At 37.7% G+C, this 15,308-nt stretch overlaps 1 protein-coding gene across 7 annotated transcripts in view; it reads left to right on the plus strand.

The window, feature by feature from the left end:
- The window catches only part of DCAF6 (DDB1 and CUL4 associated factor 6), an 85,732-nt gene that overhangs the window by 35,278 nt on the left and 35,146 nt on the right, over nt 1-15,308 (plus strand). For 4 of the 7 annotated variants that reach the window (XM_027692649.1, XM_027692650.1, XM_027692652.1 and 1 more), the window contains exons 6-10: nt 468-603; nt 2,528-2,742; nt 5,000-5,093; nt 6,389-6,508; nt 6,746-6,991. In XM_027692649.1, the coding sequence (XP_027548450.1) occupies nt 468-603; nt 2,528-2,742; nt 5,000-5,093; nt 6,389-6,508; nt 6,746-6,991 (811 nt within the window). Of the gene's footprint in view, nt 1-467; nt 604-2,527; nt 2,743-4,999; nt 5,094-6,388; nt 6,509-6,745; nt 6,992-11,776; nt 11,948-15,308 lie in introns of all 7 variants that reach the window. The other 3 variants (XM_027692645.1, XM_027692646.1, XM_027692647.1) reach the window with 1 other exon arrangement.

The following is a 15,308-nucleotide window of genomic DNA, read 5'->3' on the forward strand; positions in this document are numbered from 1 at the left end:
CTCCCTTTCCTCCCTTTCCTCCCTTTCCTCCCTTTCCTCCCTTTCCTTTCTCCTTCCATAGATGAAACCTATTCTGGTCCTTTAATGAATTTAAACTGTTTCTGTGTATTTAGTACTCTCCTGACTCAACAGTTACTATGTTTCAATATGAAAATCCGAGGTGCAAGCTAGTTTATAAATCTGTAGTTGCTATGTTTATCTGTTTTTAAATGCTTGTTCCCCTGTTTTTGTTTTGGTTTGGTTTCTTTTTTAGTTGATCTGCAGCTAGTTTTCTTTCTCTGGTAGTTCTCCTCCTTCTCTGCAGTGGCTTTTCCGATAACACATTTATGCTGAATCTTCACAGGGCCAGGCTTAGTTTTTCTCAAAACCTCCTTAACTAAGGGGCCTGTGTCCTGAAGTAAAAAAACAGAATCGTACTTCAGATGTTCAGAGCTATTATTTGAATGCTGCATTTTTGTTTGTTGCAGGATATTTTGATAAACTGTCGCCGTGCTGCCACCTCTGTGGCCATCTGTCCCCCCATCCCCTACTATCTGGCTGTGGGTTGTTCTGACAGCTCAGTAAGGATATATGACAGGAGAATGCTTGGCACAAGAGCAACAGGTAGGAACCAAACTTGAGAGTAAGCTTTTCTAACCCTTATAGCATTTCCAATTTCAGGTTTTTTTTTTCATAGTAGATGGTGGCTGAGCGAAGTGTGACACTGCATGAAGTATAGTTTTCTGCTCTGGGAACTGTGCTTTGTATAATAGTCATTTCACTCTAATATTCAAGGAAGTAAACTTAATCTCTTAATCTCTTCATACATTGAACACTGAATGCAGAAAAAGACATTTTGGAATGTCTCTTCTTTTGTCTCGAAACACCTGATTCCAGTATTGCAGAAAGCCAGTCATTGCAGCCTGCAGTGGTCCACCTGAATTTTAATTAAGTTCTTATCTTCTTGTACTCTGCCAGACTGGAATCTCCTGCTTCTTATGGAAAGAGATCTTAGGAACTCCATAATATCATGCAACATGCTCAGCTTAGCAGTAGTTACTGCTGTATCTAACATAATTTCACTGGAAAGCCTCAAATTCTCCAAGTGAAAGCTCAGTGTGCTTCAGATGCTTGCCCTAAGCATTTTATTTAAAAACTGCAGCTGGCAAGCAAAAATGTTTTATGTAATTCTAACATATCTCTTGCTTATAATGTATGATCAATGTCTGTTTGGACACACAGGAATTAATACACTTAGCTGTGCACACACATTCCTGCCCACAATCAGTGTCACAAAATCTGTCATATTGTGCAGCATTTTCCTGTTCCTGATTGTGTTGGAGGAGAAAGGGAACACAAAAGATCACTTAGTAAATATATATATAGAAATATGTATATATAACTAAAAAATAAAAAGTACCCTTCTCATCAGACTAAAATTCTATAAGAGCCCTCCCTTTCATCAGAGAGGTCAGCAAAATTCTGTGAGAACTGCCTGAGGAACAGATTCTGGGGCTTGACTAAAAAATCCCGTGTGTGCTCTTGTATTGTAACAATACAGGAATAAGATGAATTTGGTATGCTGGCCTATACAACAAAAGAAAATACAAGAATTTTGAAGACTGTAATTTTTTGATATATTGGTATAGTGTTCTGTTGCTTGTTTGAGTTTGTGTGGAGTTTTTGTTTTTGGGGGGGATTTTGTTTGGTTTTTTAAAAGGTGAAGTATTCTGTGTCTAGTGAACAACTTGTTGATTTTCATTTAAAGTTTTCTGTTCATTCTTTACATAATGTGAGATGATAAACTGTGAACTTGTCTGTGGTCAAGGACAGACTGTTGCAACAGATAGGCCGTGTGGGAAACAGTTACCTGTCAAATTAGGGGATTTGGGGACAGTCAGTTTTTCTCAGTTTTAGAGCTTCTTATAGGCAACTTTTATCTGCTCACAAACTTGTAATTCTAGAGTTTAAGATTGTTTTAGTGTGTGGATTGGAGGTGACTTGTCAGGAAAGCATGATAAGTCCAATGTAGTGTATAGTTCTGCAGCTTCAATGTGACAGTATTATGTTATGAAGAAAAATTATAGTGTTTTTTTAAAAAAATGGGTAGAAAAGAGATGTATTTCCTAAATTTTCAAAGTTTCATATGATGAATCTCTTTCTAATTTATGTGTAGATACAGATTTGTGTTACTATTTTGTAAATGTTTTTAAGTTCTAAAATTTCCATTTGTTCTACATTTGACAGATAGCATCCACACACCGTCATGGGGTGGGTATGTGATATTGTGTGTGTGTGTTTTCATAATTTTTATACAGACATAAAGTTTGTAAGCAAATATATAAAAGAGTAGTAAGATCTAATATGTCATTCTTCAGATAAAATTTAATGCAGGAAGTGCAGGATATATAGCTTTTCCCTGATTGTCTTTTGTTGGATATTAAATAAGGAGTTTACTGAAGCTGTTGAAAATTCACAATAGTAAATGTGTCATTTCTTTTTCTTCTTTCTCTCCTCCCCCTCCTTTTTTTTTTTTTTCCCAATAAAGGGAATTATGCTGGCAGGGGCACTGTTGGAATGGTGGCACGTTTTGTTCCTCCTCATCTCAATAACAAATCCTGCAGAGTAACATCCCTTTGTTATAGTGAAGATGGGCAAGAGATCCTTGTTAGCTACTCTTCAGATTACATATATTTGTTTGATCCCAAGGATGACACAGCACGAGAACTTAAAGTTCCTTCTGCTGAAGAGAGAAGGGAAGAGGCAAGTGATTGTTTTCTCGTTTTATATTTGTTTTGCTGCAGCACACAAGAAATACAATCAGTTGTATTTCCTTTTAAATTAATCTCAAAACAATATTGCCATTCACAGACTAAGATGTGGCAAGTAGATTGTGTCACAAAATTTACATATTTGTAATATGAATTTTTTATGTATGTATCTGTTTACAATACTTTGCCACTCTGGTTTTCTTTCTTGTCTGGTTTCCACCTCAGAGATGAGAAAGCATCTACATGAATCTTGGGTTATATGACCAGCAAGGTCACTCTTGTAATTGAGGTGTATGCTCTGTTATCTTCCATGCCACCAAAAACATATTCCTTGAAATCAAGTATTAATACTCCTTGTTAAAAATTACCATTTAATGACACATATGAGGGAACACAAGATGTTTACATCAAGGAGGTGAGCCACTGTTACTGAGCAGTATTAAAATCATCTGTAGTGTAGCCAAAACTCAAGCAGCTGTTTATCAGCCCAGCTACAATGTTGCTGACCCTTCCAGTCTAAATTTTCTGATCAATATAAAAAAAAGTCTTTAACTACAGCAAAGTTACATTGTGTCTCTCCCCCTGTGCTCCCCCAACCATCCACTACTTCTTTTTTCAGTATAGCGTGGTTTTGCTTTTAAATGCTTGTTCTTTGTCCTTGCTGTCATCCCTGAAACAGTTGTTGTTTGGCTCCAACCTTTACAGCACAGGTGAGGTGCTGAGAAGGTGCCTCTGGTATCCCCCTGTATCCACACCTGCTGCAAGCCCATGCCTGTACTATAGGTAGTTCTACCTCACACACTCTGGTTAATTGTTATTCCTGTATATATCAAAACTGTTAACAAGAGGTTGTTAACACCACACATCTATGCAAATCTAAGCAAAATTAAAGCAAATTAGATGGTAATTTGACCTGGTCACTGGACGATTGCTGTTGCAGCTAAATGAACTAAAAGGATGCTCCAAGCAACTAAAGTCCAGCCAAAGCCTGGCAAGTGTCAGGCTGGTGTTGCTTCAGTGTCACAGCCATGGCTGGGCTGTACTCACTGGGCCAGGGGCTGCTATTACAGGCACAAATATTGTTGATCAGAAGGGCTTTGGATTCGTAGGACTGGGGAAGAATGTCTGAGTTACACTGAAGCAGGAAAAAGCAAACAGGAACCCAGAAAAAACCATGAGATGCACGGATGGTTCTGCACTTCTCACTTTTTCCTGTATAATGTTAATCTGGTCTGAAGCAGTTTGGTGGAGAATTGACTGCCCAGTTACTAGAGAGAGAGAGGATTTTGACCACCTGTTACCAACAGATCCTATGTATTCTTCTGTTTTGTAGGCACAGAATATGTCCTGTAATCTTTTCTTGCCAAATCATTTTCCTTAAATGCTGTTTTCACTTCAGCCTGGGTTTAAGTTCGGTAGAGTAGAAGAATTGTAAAGACTTCTTCCTGAATCTGCTGGCTCATGGAAGTTGACACTTTAATATGCTTTCACCCCAGGGGCTTTGCATTTACTTTAAAATTGTTAGCACAGCTATTCACTTTTTTTTTGTGTGTGTGTGTTTTTATTTTTTGTTAAAGATGGAAATATCTAGCCAATACACTCAATTTCAAACTCAGAGCTGCCTTTCTGAATGTTCAAAGCATTAGCTGTTTCTCTTCAAGTCACTGAAAGTAACACTCCCTATAGAGTACTTGTTTTATACTTCCTGCTGCAAAATAAAAATGTTTCAAAAATTTAGAAGAAAATAGGTTAAAAATAAACTGGAGAGTTTATTTTCATAAAATTTCTTTGTTTTGTTAATGTCTGACTTTTTTCCTTTTTCTTAATTGCAATCCACATTTCATACAGTTTTTATTGTGAAGAAATGAACATTTTTGCAGAATTCAGGCTGAATTCGGAAAACCTCAATTGTTATTGTTCGCTGTGGAAAGCCTCAATTAACATAATAAAGTTAGTATGGCATAAAATATAAGGTGAATTAGTTCTGAGAGACATTGATTTAGATAGTTGTGCTCCTGTGAAGGTAAAACTCTTGCATTCTGCCTATGCAGCATTGTGCTTATTCACAGTCCATCTGAACATATGGCTGACACTCCATTTTTTGGTGACGGATACAAACTGATGAAACTTGAGAAAATCGTGGTAGTGCATTTATATTTAGACTTAGAATTCTGTACTGTCCAACATGAATAGCTTTGTAATGCCTTTTTTTTCCTTTTTTTTGTTCCTTTTTCTCCCCTCCTCCCCAGTTAAGGCAACCTCCTGTCAAACGTCTGCGGCTCAGAGGGGACTGGTCGGACACTGGGCCAAGGGCAAGGCCTGAGAGTGAGAGAGAGAGAGATGGTAAAAGCTTTTGTAGTTTTGGCTTTTGTTTTCCATTTTTTTCTGAATTATTCCTGAAAAATGTGCTTCAGATTAAACTGTCCACGTTTTAAGAATCAGCCGAGATGGTTTCCTCAGAATTTAACACAGAATTGTTGCTGTACAATGATTTTTAAAAATGTCTAAATTGAAAATATTCTTACCAGAATAATTATTTTGCTTCAGTTAGGCTGATGCAAATAAAGGGGAGCCTGTTTCATTGTCATTGGTCAGGGAGTAACACAAACACTTATTTTATTTTTTTTTCCAGTCAAACCTCACATGCAATCACAGTTACAAATGAATTGCTCTTTAGTGGTTACATTAGGGGACTGGAATTCAAAGCAATAGGATTCTAATATTATATCTTTCACTGCCTTAATGTCATTTAATCACACAAGATGACTAAATTTTTATGCTTATATTTTCATGTTTGTAATATATTGCTCAATTGCTTGGGATTTCAGGAGATAGAACATTTCCAAAGCCGTGCTTGAGTGTCAGAGACTGGGATACTAAAGTCAGGCAGAGGATACTTTGCCACTCATCTTACTCTTTATCTGTTTCTTTTTTAAATCTGACATGTTGAGTGGTTACAAGTATTTGATTCTAGTTCCCTTAGATCTGTCTCCCTTTTCTGCCTACAGTTTCCCTTTCCAGATTTTCTGTGTTGGTTTTCTCATTTTCCTGATTCCCCAGAGTGGAATAGAAGTGTTTAGCTGTATAAGATTAGTAGTCCATGTAGAGTAGGATTCTGTATCCGACACAGGCAATGGGAAATGCTGTTTAGGGAGAGAACATGAGTCTGTCCTCTTACCTTAGTCTGTCTTTGTTGCTCCCCCAGTATTTGGAATTGCTGGATTAAAAGCATTAGAGGGTGTGTTCCGATCTCTTCCTTTAAAATCTCCATGTAGTTCTGTTGCCTGTGAATTTCAATCATCCTTTTTTGAACCTGTTGGTATTATTTCCTATGGCACCATTAGCCAGCCTTTGTCTGTTTTCCTTGGCCACTGCATTCCATTTTTTTGTGTTTCAAGGCTGGAGCTCCTCTGTTTGGGGTACAGGAAGAGAATGAGGGATCCCAGCAGAGAGTCAGAGTCCTGCAGTATGGAAATGAGGATAGACATGGGCATTGGGATCAGGTGGAAGGGCATGGTTGCTTGGCAGGGGGTGGGGGTGTTGCTGTGTTCCCCTTCTCCATTTCTGGAAGTAATGAGGGGGGAAATGTGCACTTTGATGAACTCATAGATAAAACTTTAGCATTACTTATTTTACAGGGGAGCAAAGTCCCAATGTGTCTCTGATGCAGAGGATGTCAGACATGCTGTCCAGGTGGTTTGAAGAAGCCAGTGAAGTTGCACAAAGCAATCGAGGGCGAGGAAGATCACGGTCCAGAGGTGATTTCCTTCTTTTCCAGAATAATAATTACAACAGAAAGTATGTTTTCACTGGATGTACAGGCCTTGAATATCAGCCTTTCTGGGGTGTGAACTAAAATCTTTCTAGTGCACTCTGAAGAGCTGAGCACTTTCATTTGCCATAGGAATGGTAATGCAAAGAGATCTTTAGAGACAGAGTAAGTTTACCTTTGGGATCTTGTTTTTCTTGCTCTTTTGTTTTATTTTTAATCAAAGGTGGGACTAATCGGACAGATGCACCTGCTGCCAATAACATGCCACCTAGTGCAGAATCAGAAACTGCAATGGAAGTAGATGGTGCTGAGCAGCTTCCATCATCTTCCTCCTCTACAATGTCAGCTCAAGCTCCTTCAACATCATCTTCAACTGAAAGTCCCCCTTCAACTTCATTACTGTCCTCTCCTGATAATGAACAAAGGCCTTCTTTAGGGGCCTCAACTCAGCCTGTGCTGCATCAGTCTGGTGAGAAGAAATCCATCTTGTCATTGTTTATGAAAAATGCATCCAATAAGAAACGACTCTATTTTAGTATATTTTTGGTTAATAGATCACAATCTACTTTCTTCCTTGCACATCCTTAATGAGACTAGATATTTTATAGGTACCAAGGGATTGCAGCTGTGGTTTGAAGAAAGAGTAAAACACCAACTGTGTACATTTGTCTCACCTTGCATGACATTCCTTTATTGGGTAATGAATTATACTATGTATTGATATTTAAGTTTGTACATCTTGAAGAAATTAATCTGTATTTAATACAGACTTATATTCTCATTGTGGGAAAGAGACAAAAGTATATCCCACTGTCAATGTCAGAAACTCATTTGGGCACCTTTTGGTTTGACTTGACCTTTTCCACCTCAGTGCAGGAAAAGGTGCCACAGCCTTTAGATTTGAATATTTGCACAAGAGTTTATTTTTTGCTTTTTTGAAGTGAGCTTCTAGGCCTCACAGTTGTGGTGGAAAGGCTGAAAGACCTACAGGGTCAGACCTTCTGTCTTATTCTGTTGTAAAAATACCAAGCTCTTTGTCACTGGAAAAGATGACTGATAAGCATCTTCAGGCCCTAAATTTGATGTTCTGGAGTATAGGAGAGATGGGGATTTTCCCAGGAAGAGTGTGCCATTCAATGTACTGTGGCTGCTGTAGCCAAAGTCTTTGGGACAGGTGAGAAATGATGGGGCACCTGGTACCTGAAAGACAGGGAAGATGCAGACATAAGTTGAGATTCATGAGACATGTCATTTTTGCTTTTCAAACCCTGCAACTAGTCTAATACTTATTTAGAGGAAATAAACAGTGATCAGAAGCACAACAACACACACAGGAAATTCAGAAAATGCCAGAGAGTTTATTTAGTATCAGAGGCTTTTAGTCACCTATGATTTTTATTAGTGTTGGTGTCAGCTTGTTGCAGTGTCAAGTTTTTTCACAGTGCACACACAAGATGATTAAGGGGTCTTCTCTAATTCAGTATAACCCAGTTTAGCTGCCATCTTGGTCCAGAGGGGTAGCCCCTAAACAGCACTCATACCATTACCAAAGGTTCGTTTTGATCTATTTATTTATTTTTTAAAATATGCAGTATATTCTGGAACTTAGAGTGGCCAGGAGAGTACCTACCATATTAAAAATAGTTGCTTCAAGCTACGTCATTGAAACTTTGTGGGTTGCATAATGATAATGCACTAGAGAGCATTTTTGGAATTGTGATGCATTTTCTAGCCTGCATTTTAAGGAATCTATGGTGACCAGAAAAATATTTTTCTCTGAATCTGCCTGCATTTCTAAGTAAAAGTTTATTCTGCTAGCATGAGGTTATTATTTCTTGATCCAGCTCTTCTCTGAGAGCATTTCCTCTTTCCCAGTGTTACTTTGGACTTATGATTCTCCATATATTTAGTTTTGAAAGGGGTAGTGATGGTTGTTTTGTTGACAGACAGTGGATATACTTTCTAATTTGTTGTATAATATTTGATAGGCTCTTTGACTGTACCTAAACAGGGTGTCAGATTGGCTGCTTAAAATTGTCTGCAGGACTCCTGCAGGAGCAAACTTAATAGTACTGGGTGTTTGCACCTGGGGTTTCAAAGGCAGTGCAAACTGAAGTCGCTGTAAAACAAGTCTTTGGGTAACATGGGTGAGTTTATGGAGAGGGGAAGCTCCTGGGCAGAGGGAGTAGCAGCTGTGGGTTTGTGGAGGAGGAGGCTTGGTTGGGAATGTCCATTTTGCAATGTTTGTATGCTTAGGTAACCCAGGACTGTGCTCAGTTTTGAGATTTTATTTACTCCTGGTTTGTAGCCTATAAAGGTGGAAACACTGCCCTCTGCATCAACGGGATCCCCCGAGTTTGTTCAGCTGCATTTAGATGTGATTAAAACCTGCTGCTTTTTCTGGGATGAAGGGATGGGGAGAGTGATAATGGGAATAGTAGTTTAAATAGGGGGTTAAGTAGGAAGACCAGATAGAAGGTGTGTTGTAAAAGATGGATGGCTGGGGAAGCATTTTGGAAAATGGAAGAAGGGGAAAGCAAGAGGTTTTCAGCCACCATTTTGCATGAAGTGGTGGGAGATACAAGTCTGAATATCATAGCTAAGAGTTAGCAAATATAGAATATGTTTTCCGGAAATTACTTCTTTGGAATCAGAGCACCAATTCCTAATACAGGCTTGTGAACAGCTTGTCCTAAATCATTCCTACAGATTTCTGTGCATGGGCACCCATGGTAATCCTGTCTTTAAAACAGCAATACCTTTGTATAAGTGTCACAGTTCAAATATATTGTTGGTGTGGTGTTCCAGAAAATGTGCCATGTGGTGAGCATTTGAGCCTCTACATCCCAATTACTTTTTTAAAATTAAGAGATGAACAGTACCTGTTCAAAATAGAGTCAGTACAAAAATGGTTCAGTGCTGGAGCTCGTTGGGATAAGTCTCTTAATCAGAATGTATATTCTAGAAGTTGGAATATCTGAGTAAGCCACAAATAAACAACAAGATCAGTGCAAAATCTCAGTAGCCTGTTTTTGTCAGTATTTGAATATTTATTTTTTTTATAATGAGAACAATTGCTGGAGATTTTCATGCTTATCACTGAGAAAAAATATAACAAATTTACTTTCAGTGGAAACCTTCAATTAATTTTTTTGCATTAGTTTTAAGATGCTGACGTTTTAAACCAGTAACAAATATCAGATACAACAAACAGTATAATAAAATAAATTTTTCCCCCATAAATAAAATTCACAATGGTACCGTTGAAGGGGATGCAGAGGGGCAGTTGCCTAATTAGTACAAACCTTAATCCTAATATGTGTTCTGACATAAGGTAACTGCTTTTAAATTTTGAATGGGAAAGTGGCAATAGCTGGGTTTTTTAATTTATTTACGTTTCTGTTTCCTCACTTCATTTGCTGGCAAAATAAACATTTGCTTAGGTATTCTGAAATGCATTAGAAGGTCTTGTCATTGAACATCTTCAGGATAGTAGTTATGTCTTTGCATTTCGTAGTGTAGTTCTTGTTACATCCTAAATTGTAACTGTCTCTGAACTAAGTGGAACTGAATCAGCAGCAATTTTAGGCATCATTGAAATTTCCTTAAAAGCATTTTCTGGACTGGTTGGATTTCTAATTTCCATATGTGTTCATGGACCATGAAAACTATTCATAGCAAATCTCTTTGATCCCATATTCCTTTTAGGAAGTGTATTTTTTTTTTCTTGTTATATCTCATCAACCATAAACTGGCAGGATGCTTTTCCCAGAAAATGGCATTAGACTGAGGACATTAGAACTCATGACCATTCAATATGAATTGGTGCTTGCCACTGACTTTTCAATTATTGGATTTTGTCTTTGGGTTTGTTTTTCTTTATAAATAAAAATTTAGGATTTGTTTGCTTCACTGCCTGGATAAGGGTTATGGATTATTTGTTAAGCCTTTGTTTGGATGAAAGGTTACATGCCAGCATAATGCTCTCTAGTATTTTAACATTGCAATTTGATTTCTTTTTTATTTGCAGATTTCCTCATATCTACAAAATATTTCTGAGTGCTCTTCATATAAATCCTTTCAGGATAGGTCTAGACAAGCAGTTTATAGCAGAACTAGCTGGAGCATTTGATGTGAATATTTGAGCCTGAATTAGCTCCTCTACCTCATACATCATAGATGGGAGTAGTTCAGCAGTGCTTCAGGTCCATGGGCTTCAGTTACTGCCAATAAAGACACAGTCTGTGTTGTATAAAGAGAAGCACTTGCTATCCAGCACTTGTGCACATGGAGAAAATCTGCAAAGAGCATGGAGAGAATAAAAGGTTACTTGAAAATGTGGTTTTATAGCAGTTTGCAAAAATACTGTTAGTCAGGCAGTGAACTGGTACATTCCAAAACAGTACAAGTGACAGATGAATAAAGACAAAGTGATGAAAACAGTGAAGCCTCAAAAATGGAACTGAGAGAATAATTTATTAAGAAGATGATACTAAGAATTGCTAATGATCCAATAAATTACTGTCTTTGTAGGACCACTTAGCAGTGTTTTCAGACTGTGAATCCTCATCCACTGGGAATTTCTGAAATGAAAAAAAAGGGTTCCTAGTAAAGTTGTTGCGGGTTTTTTTGTTTGTTTAGCTCTTGTTGTGCTACCTATTTCCATAGTCTGAGTTTACTTTTGGCACAGGTTTGCCGTGATCAAAATTTTTTTGGTCACATCAGGAAGCTATCACATTAATTTTGAAAGCTTACCTGTTTTCGGGAAACCACAGTTGCATAATTTTACACCACAAACATACTAATTTCTTCTACTTATTGGGAACGTGAAAATGAATACTTCTCTTGTTTGCTTTGTTTTGACTCAGTCAGGCTGTATCTATTTTCATTAAATAATTCTTTGTTAAGTAGTTCAATTCTTGGAGGTGGGGAGGGGCTTGTATTAAAGGACATAAATCCTCAACGTTTAAGTCCCGTGATTTGTGCCTTTAGGGAGAGAAAAAACAATTTCAGTATTTCATTTTATAATTTCTGGATGTTAATAAATTATTCACTTTTTTTTTTTCCCACTGTAATTGCATCTAGTATTTGTTGTTCACTTAATTTTTTTTCACTGTAATTACAGTCAGTATCTGTTGCTTCTCTCTTCGGTCAGTCCCCCCACCCCTCCTCTCTGTTCTATATATTGTATGTTCAATTATTCTTTCTTTTACATATTTTTTTTTGTTTGTTTTTCCCCCTCCCTGTCTGTCAGAGCTGATGGGACCTGAGTTAGCAATAATCCGTAGGGGTCTGCAGCGACTGAGGCTTAAGAAAGAACAACAGAGACAGCGAGAACGAGAACTAGCTGAGGGTTCTGCTCCACAGCCATCCTCCTCTGCTCAGTCCTCCTCTAAGGGCTCCTCACAGGACCCTCAGGCATCAGGTTGTCCTTTGCCCAGGTTTCTTGAGCAGATAACAAAGCTCCAGTTTGTGCTGCTGTTGTTTGCTGAGATGCTTCTCCTCCTCCAGAACAAGGCAGTTTAATGCACTTGCTGCTTGTCTTGCCTTGCATGTGGTGGTGTTTTATCATCACATGGTTAGGGAAAGAGTTGTGTTGGCAGGTTTGATTTATCTAACGTTTGGATTAAATGATAACATGTGGGAAAGGTGTTCTAGGTGCATGGTATCAGGTTTGTGCAACGTTTGTCAGAGCAGCTGAGCAAGAAATTGCCCTGCCTTGAATAGAATAAGAATTATACACTTGAAATCTTATTTTGCCTTTAATTGTATCCAAAACCAACATTTGAGATTTGGCTTTGGGTTAGCATATGTTCTAAATCAGAGTAACAACTCAGTAAAACAGAATTTTGGCACTCCTAAATGCTATGGTTTTACAGTAAGTACAGTGAAAATACTTGTAACAAGCCAAAGTCCCCAGAAATGCTCCCCTTCTTTGTGCAGAGCGACTTTTCATTTCACCATCCTCTTTCTCTTGTTTTATTGAGTTTAAAAATTGTTACAAGAAAGCCTCAGATATGTTTATAATAACATATTTGAGCAAGTTAGGGTAGAAGCATGCATATGAACCAAGAGGCAAACCCTAAAGCATAAACTTGAAGCAAACTTTGTCATGGCACCATGTAAAAATGAGTGAGCTGCATGCTGTGTGAAAAATCAGCATATTTTGTGTTGAGAAGTCGTGTCTGGCAATGTTTCCTCTGTGGATAAATTCTGTGACAGTTGAGATGTGGCTAAATTGCTTATTACAAGGATTGTGTCATAAATTCACAGCTGTCTTGCTATGGTTCAGTCCATTCCATTCCTTTATCTGGAGACTTACAGAACAGCTTGATATAACAGTGGCTAATGCTCTAGTTGCAAATACGTAGTTACTGAATTTGGAATAACTTTCTTCACTAGAAAATTCTCCTGTGAATTTTCAGAATGTTTGGAAACCAGTGTATCCTGGAAGGATATGTGCTTATCCCAGGAGGGATGGCAACCATAAGTGCCTGTTACCTGTAGGAGAAGAGCAAGAAAAACAGTGCCCTTGGAGGTGGCTGCAGTTTCCTGCCAGGCCAAAAAGCCCCCAAAGACCCAAAAAAAACCAACCAAAAAACCACCAATGTTTGGGTTTTTTTTCAGCAAACCAAACATCACAATTTATTAACTCAAAGATATTGAGTGATGATAGAGGCAAAACCATAACTAAAACAGTGATCAGGTCTTGATCTTCCATTTTCTTTTCAAAACAGCTTGAAAGATTTTTTTTTTTTCCCCACTAAGTTGCTTCCCATTGAATTGAGGTTGGGGGAAAAAAGTTTGGTTACAACCATATCTGTAAATTTTCACCTGGAGGTTTGTCTGTGGGTATTTTACTACCTCTGAAGTGTGTGTTGGTCTGGGTTTTACTTGATACATCTTGTCCTTCTCTTTTAGTGCACTTTCAAGAATGCAGTGTAATTTTTTTACTCCCAGTTGCTTGTGGGTCAACATCCTGTAGGATCCATAGTGCCTCAAATTTGAAGGTTTAAGCTGAGGTATTGCTTTGACTGGGAGTCAGAGGTGTATTGTACTTGGTTTGGAGCCCCACCACTGCCTCTTGTAGTTGTGAGTTTCCACGTGTTCTGAATTTTAGGGGAAGTAGTGGGAATATCTGATCCTTTTGTTTGGAATCACCAGCAGAACACATACATAGCTTTGGAGGAAGCTAGTATTCAAAATTTCAATATTCAAGCATTTACCTCATTCTTGAGGTGATGACAGTGAATTTGCAAATTAAACCATTTTATTTAGTAAGTAATTGCTTTGAAAGACAAATTCACTCAGCATTATGGAAACAGTTATTTCTGGGGAGAGAAAGAGGGAAGCATTTTTGTAGCTGACCTCCAGATCCTGAGGATGTGTATCTTCTTGAGGTTTGGTCTGATGGGTGGAATTTGTTGCCTTCAGCGCTATGGACAGTGGAAGATTTAAAATGAGGAATTCAAATTGAAATATTTAACATGTTTAGTCAATTATTCCTCAAGAAATTTGATAAAAGTTTGCATTGCCTTTTCCTTTCTACTTGTCTATGTAAATACAAGAAATTCTTTTTGCACTTCATCAGCTTCTTTCCTTGTATTCCTCCTTCCCCTGCTGTGGGAGGGAACAAGTGAAGCTCATTTCTTTGGATTGGGTAATCCTTATTTCCTTCATAAGATTTCTGCACTCTGGACATGGAAATATTCTCTGTACTTGCTCATTTCTTTTTATGCAAGTTACTTTGTTATGTTACCGTTTTCTGAACTCCCAAGATTTATTTTTGGAAGTTGTGTATTCACAGTCTATTCATTTGGAAAACCAGAGCTTCAGACTTTTGGTCTCTTGCTTCTCCATAAACACAGTTGGTTTCTAACCCTGTGGTAAGTTGATATTTCAGAAATACGGTAAGAGAAAAAGAAGTTATTAGTTTTGGGTTGTTGGAGGTTTTTTTTTTTAAATAATAAATTCCTATGCAGAGACGATCTCTATATTTTATTTTTTTTCTGCAAGGCTCTCTTTGTTGCTCTGTCATGAGGCAGATGTTCAATTTTCAGGCACATATTCAAATTTTCAAAGAAAAAATTACACTCCAAAATGTGTCTGCCACTTTGTGAAACGGCATCAGAGCCTCTGGCCCAGGGCTGCAAGTCCTCAGTCCCTACTCTGGTAAACTTGTATAATTTGCACTTGCAATCTTGGGGGGAATTCAAGTGTGAAACCGAGGCCATTTCTTCCAACTTGTAGTTCATTTTTAATCCTTACCTTTGCAATCACAGAAGCTCAATTATGAGGAAAAAAAAATATTCCAACCATGTTAGAAATTACCTGTTGAAAATGTCAAGAGCTGAAAGCTTTTACAGGTTTAATATAAAATTAGACTGTATAGTAGTTATTCTGTCTCCCAGTCTACTGACTTGTAGTAATTCCATGAGGATTTGTAAGCTCTGTCTGTAGTAGTTCACCATTTAGAAAAATATGGCCAAAAGTTTGTTGTTGTTGAAAATGAAGGTGAGTTAAGTGAGTAATGATTCACGGTGAGACTGTTTGACACTGAGAAAAAAAGGTGGTGCTTCCTCAGATTGCAGAGAGCCTTTGTTTTAGTGGATACCTCTCATAATTATTGTGTAAATTTGGCTGAATTTTAGAAGGTATATGCTGCATGTATCAGGTCTATTTTATCTTCAAGCCTTTGCTTAGGTATTGAACAGATTCAGATTTTTTTTGATAGCCAATTTAATTAGAGGAGCTATGGTAAATTTTTTTTTTTAGTTTGTTATTTT

Source organism: Neopelma chrysocephalum, unplaced genomic scaffold (genome assembly GCF_003984885.1).
Source record: "Neopelma chrysocephalum unplaced genomic scaffold, ASM398488v2 Primary Assembly neopelma1_87, whole genome shotgun sequence".
NCBI classification, from domain to species: Eukaryota; Metazoa; Chordata; class Aves; order Passeriformes; family Pipridae; genus Neopelma; species Neopelma chrysocephalum.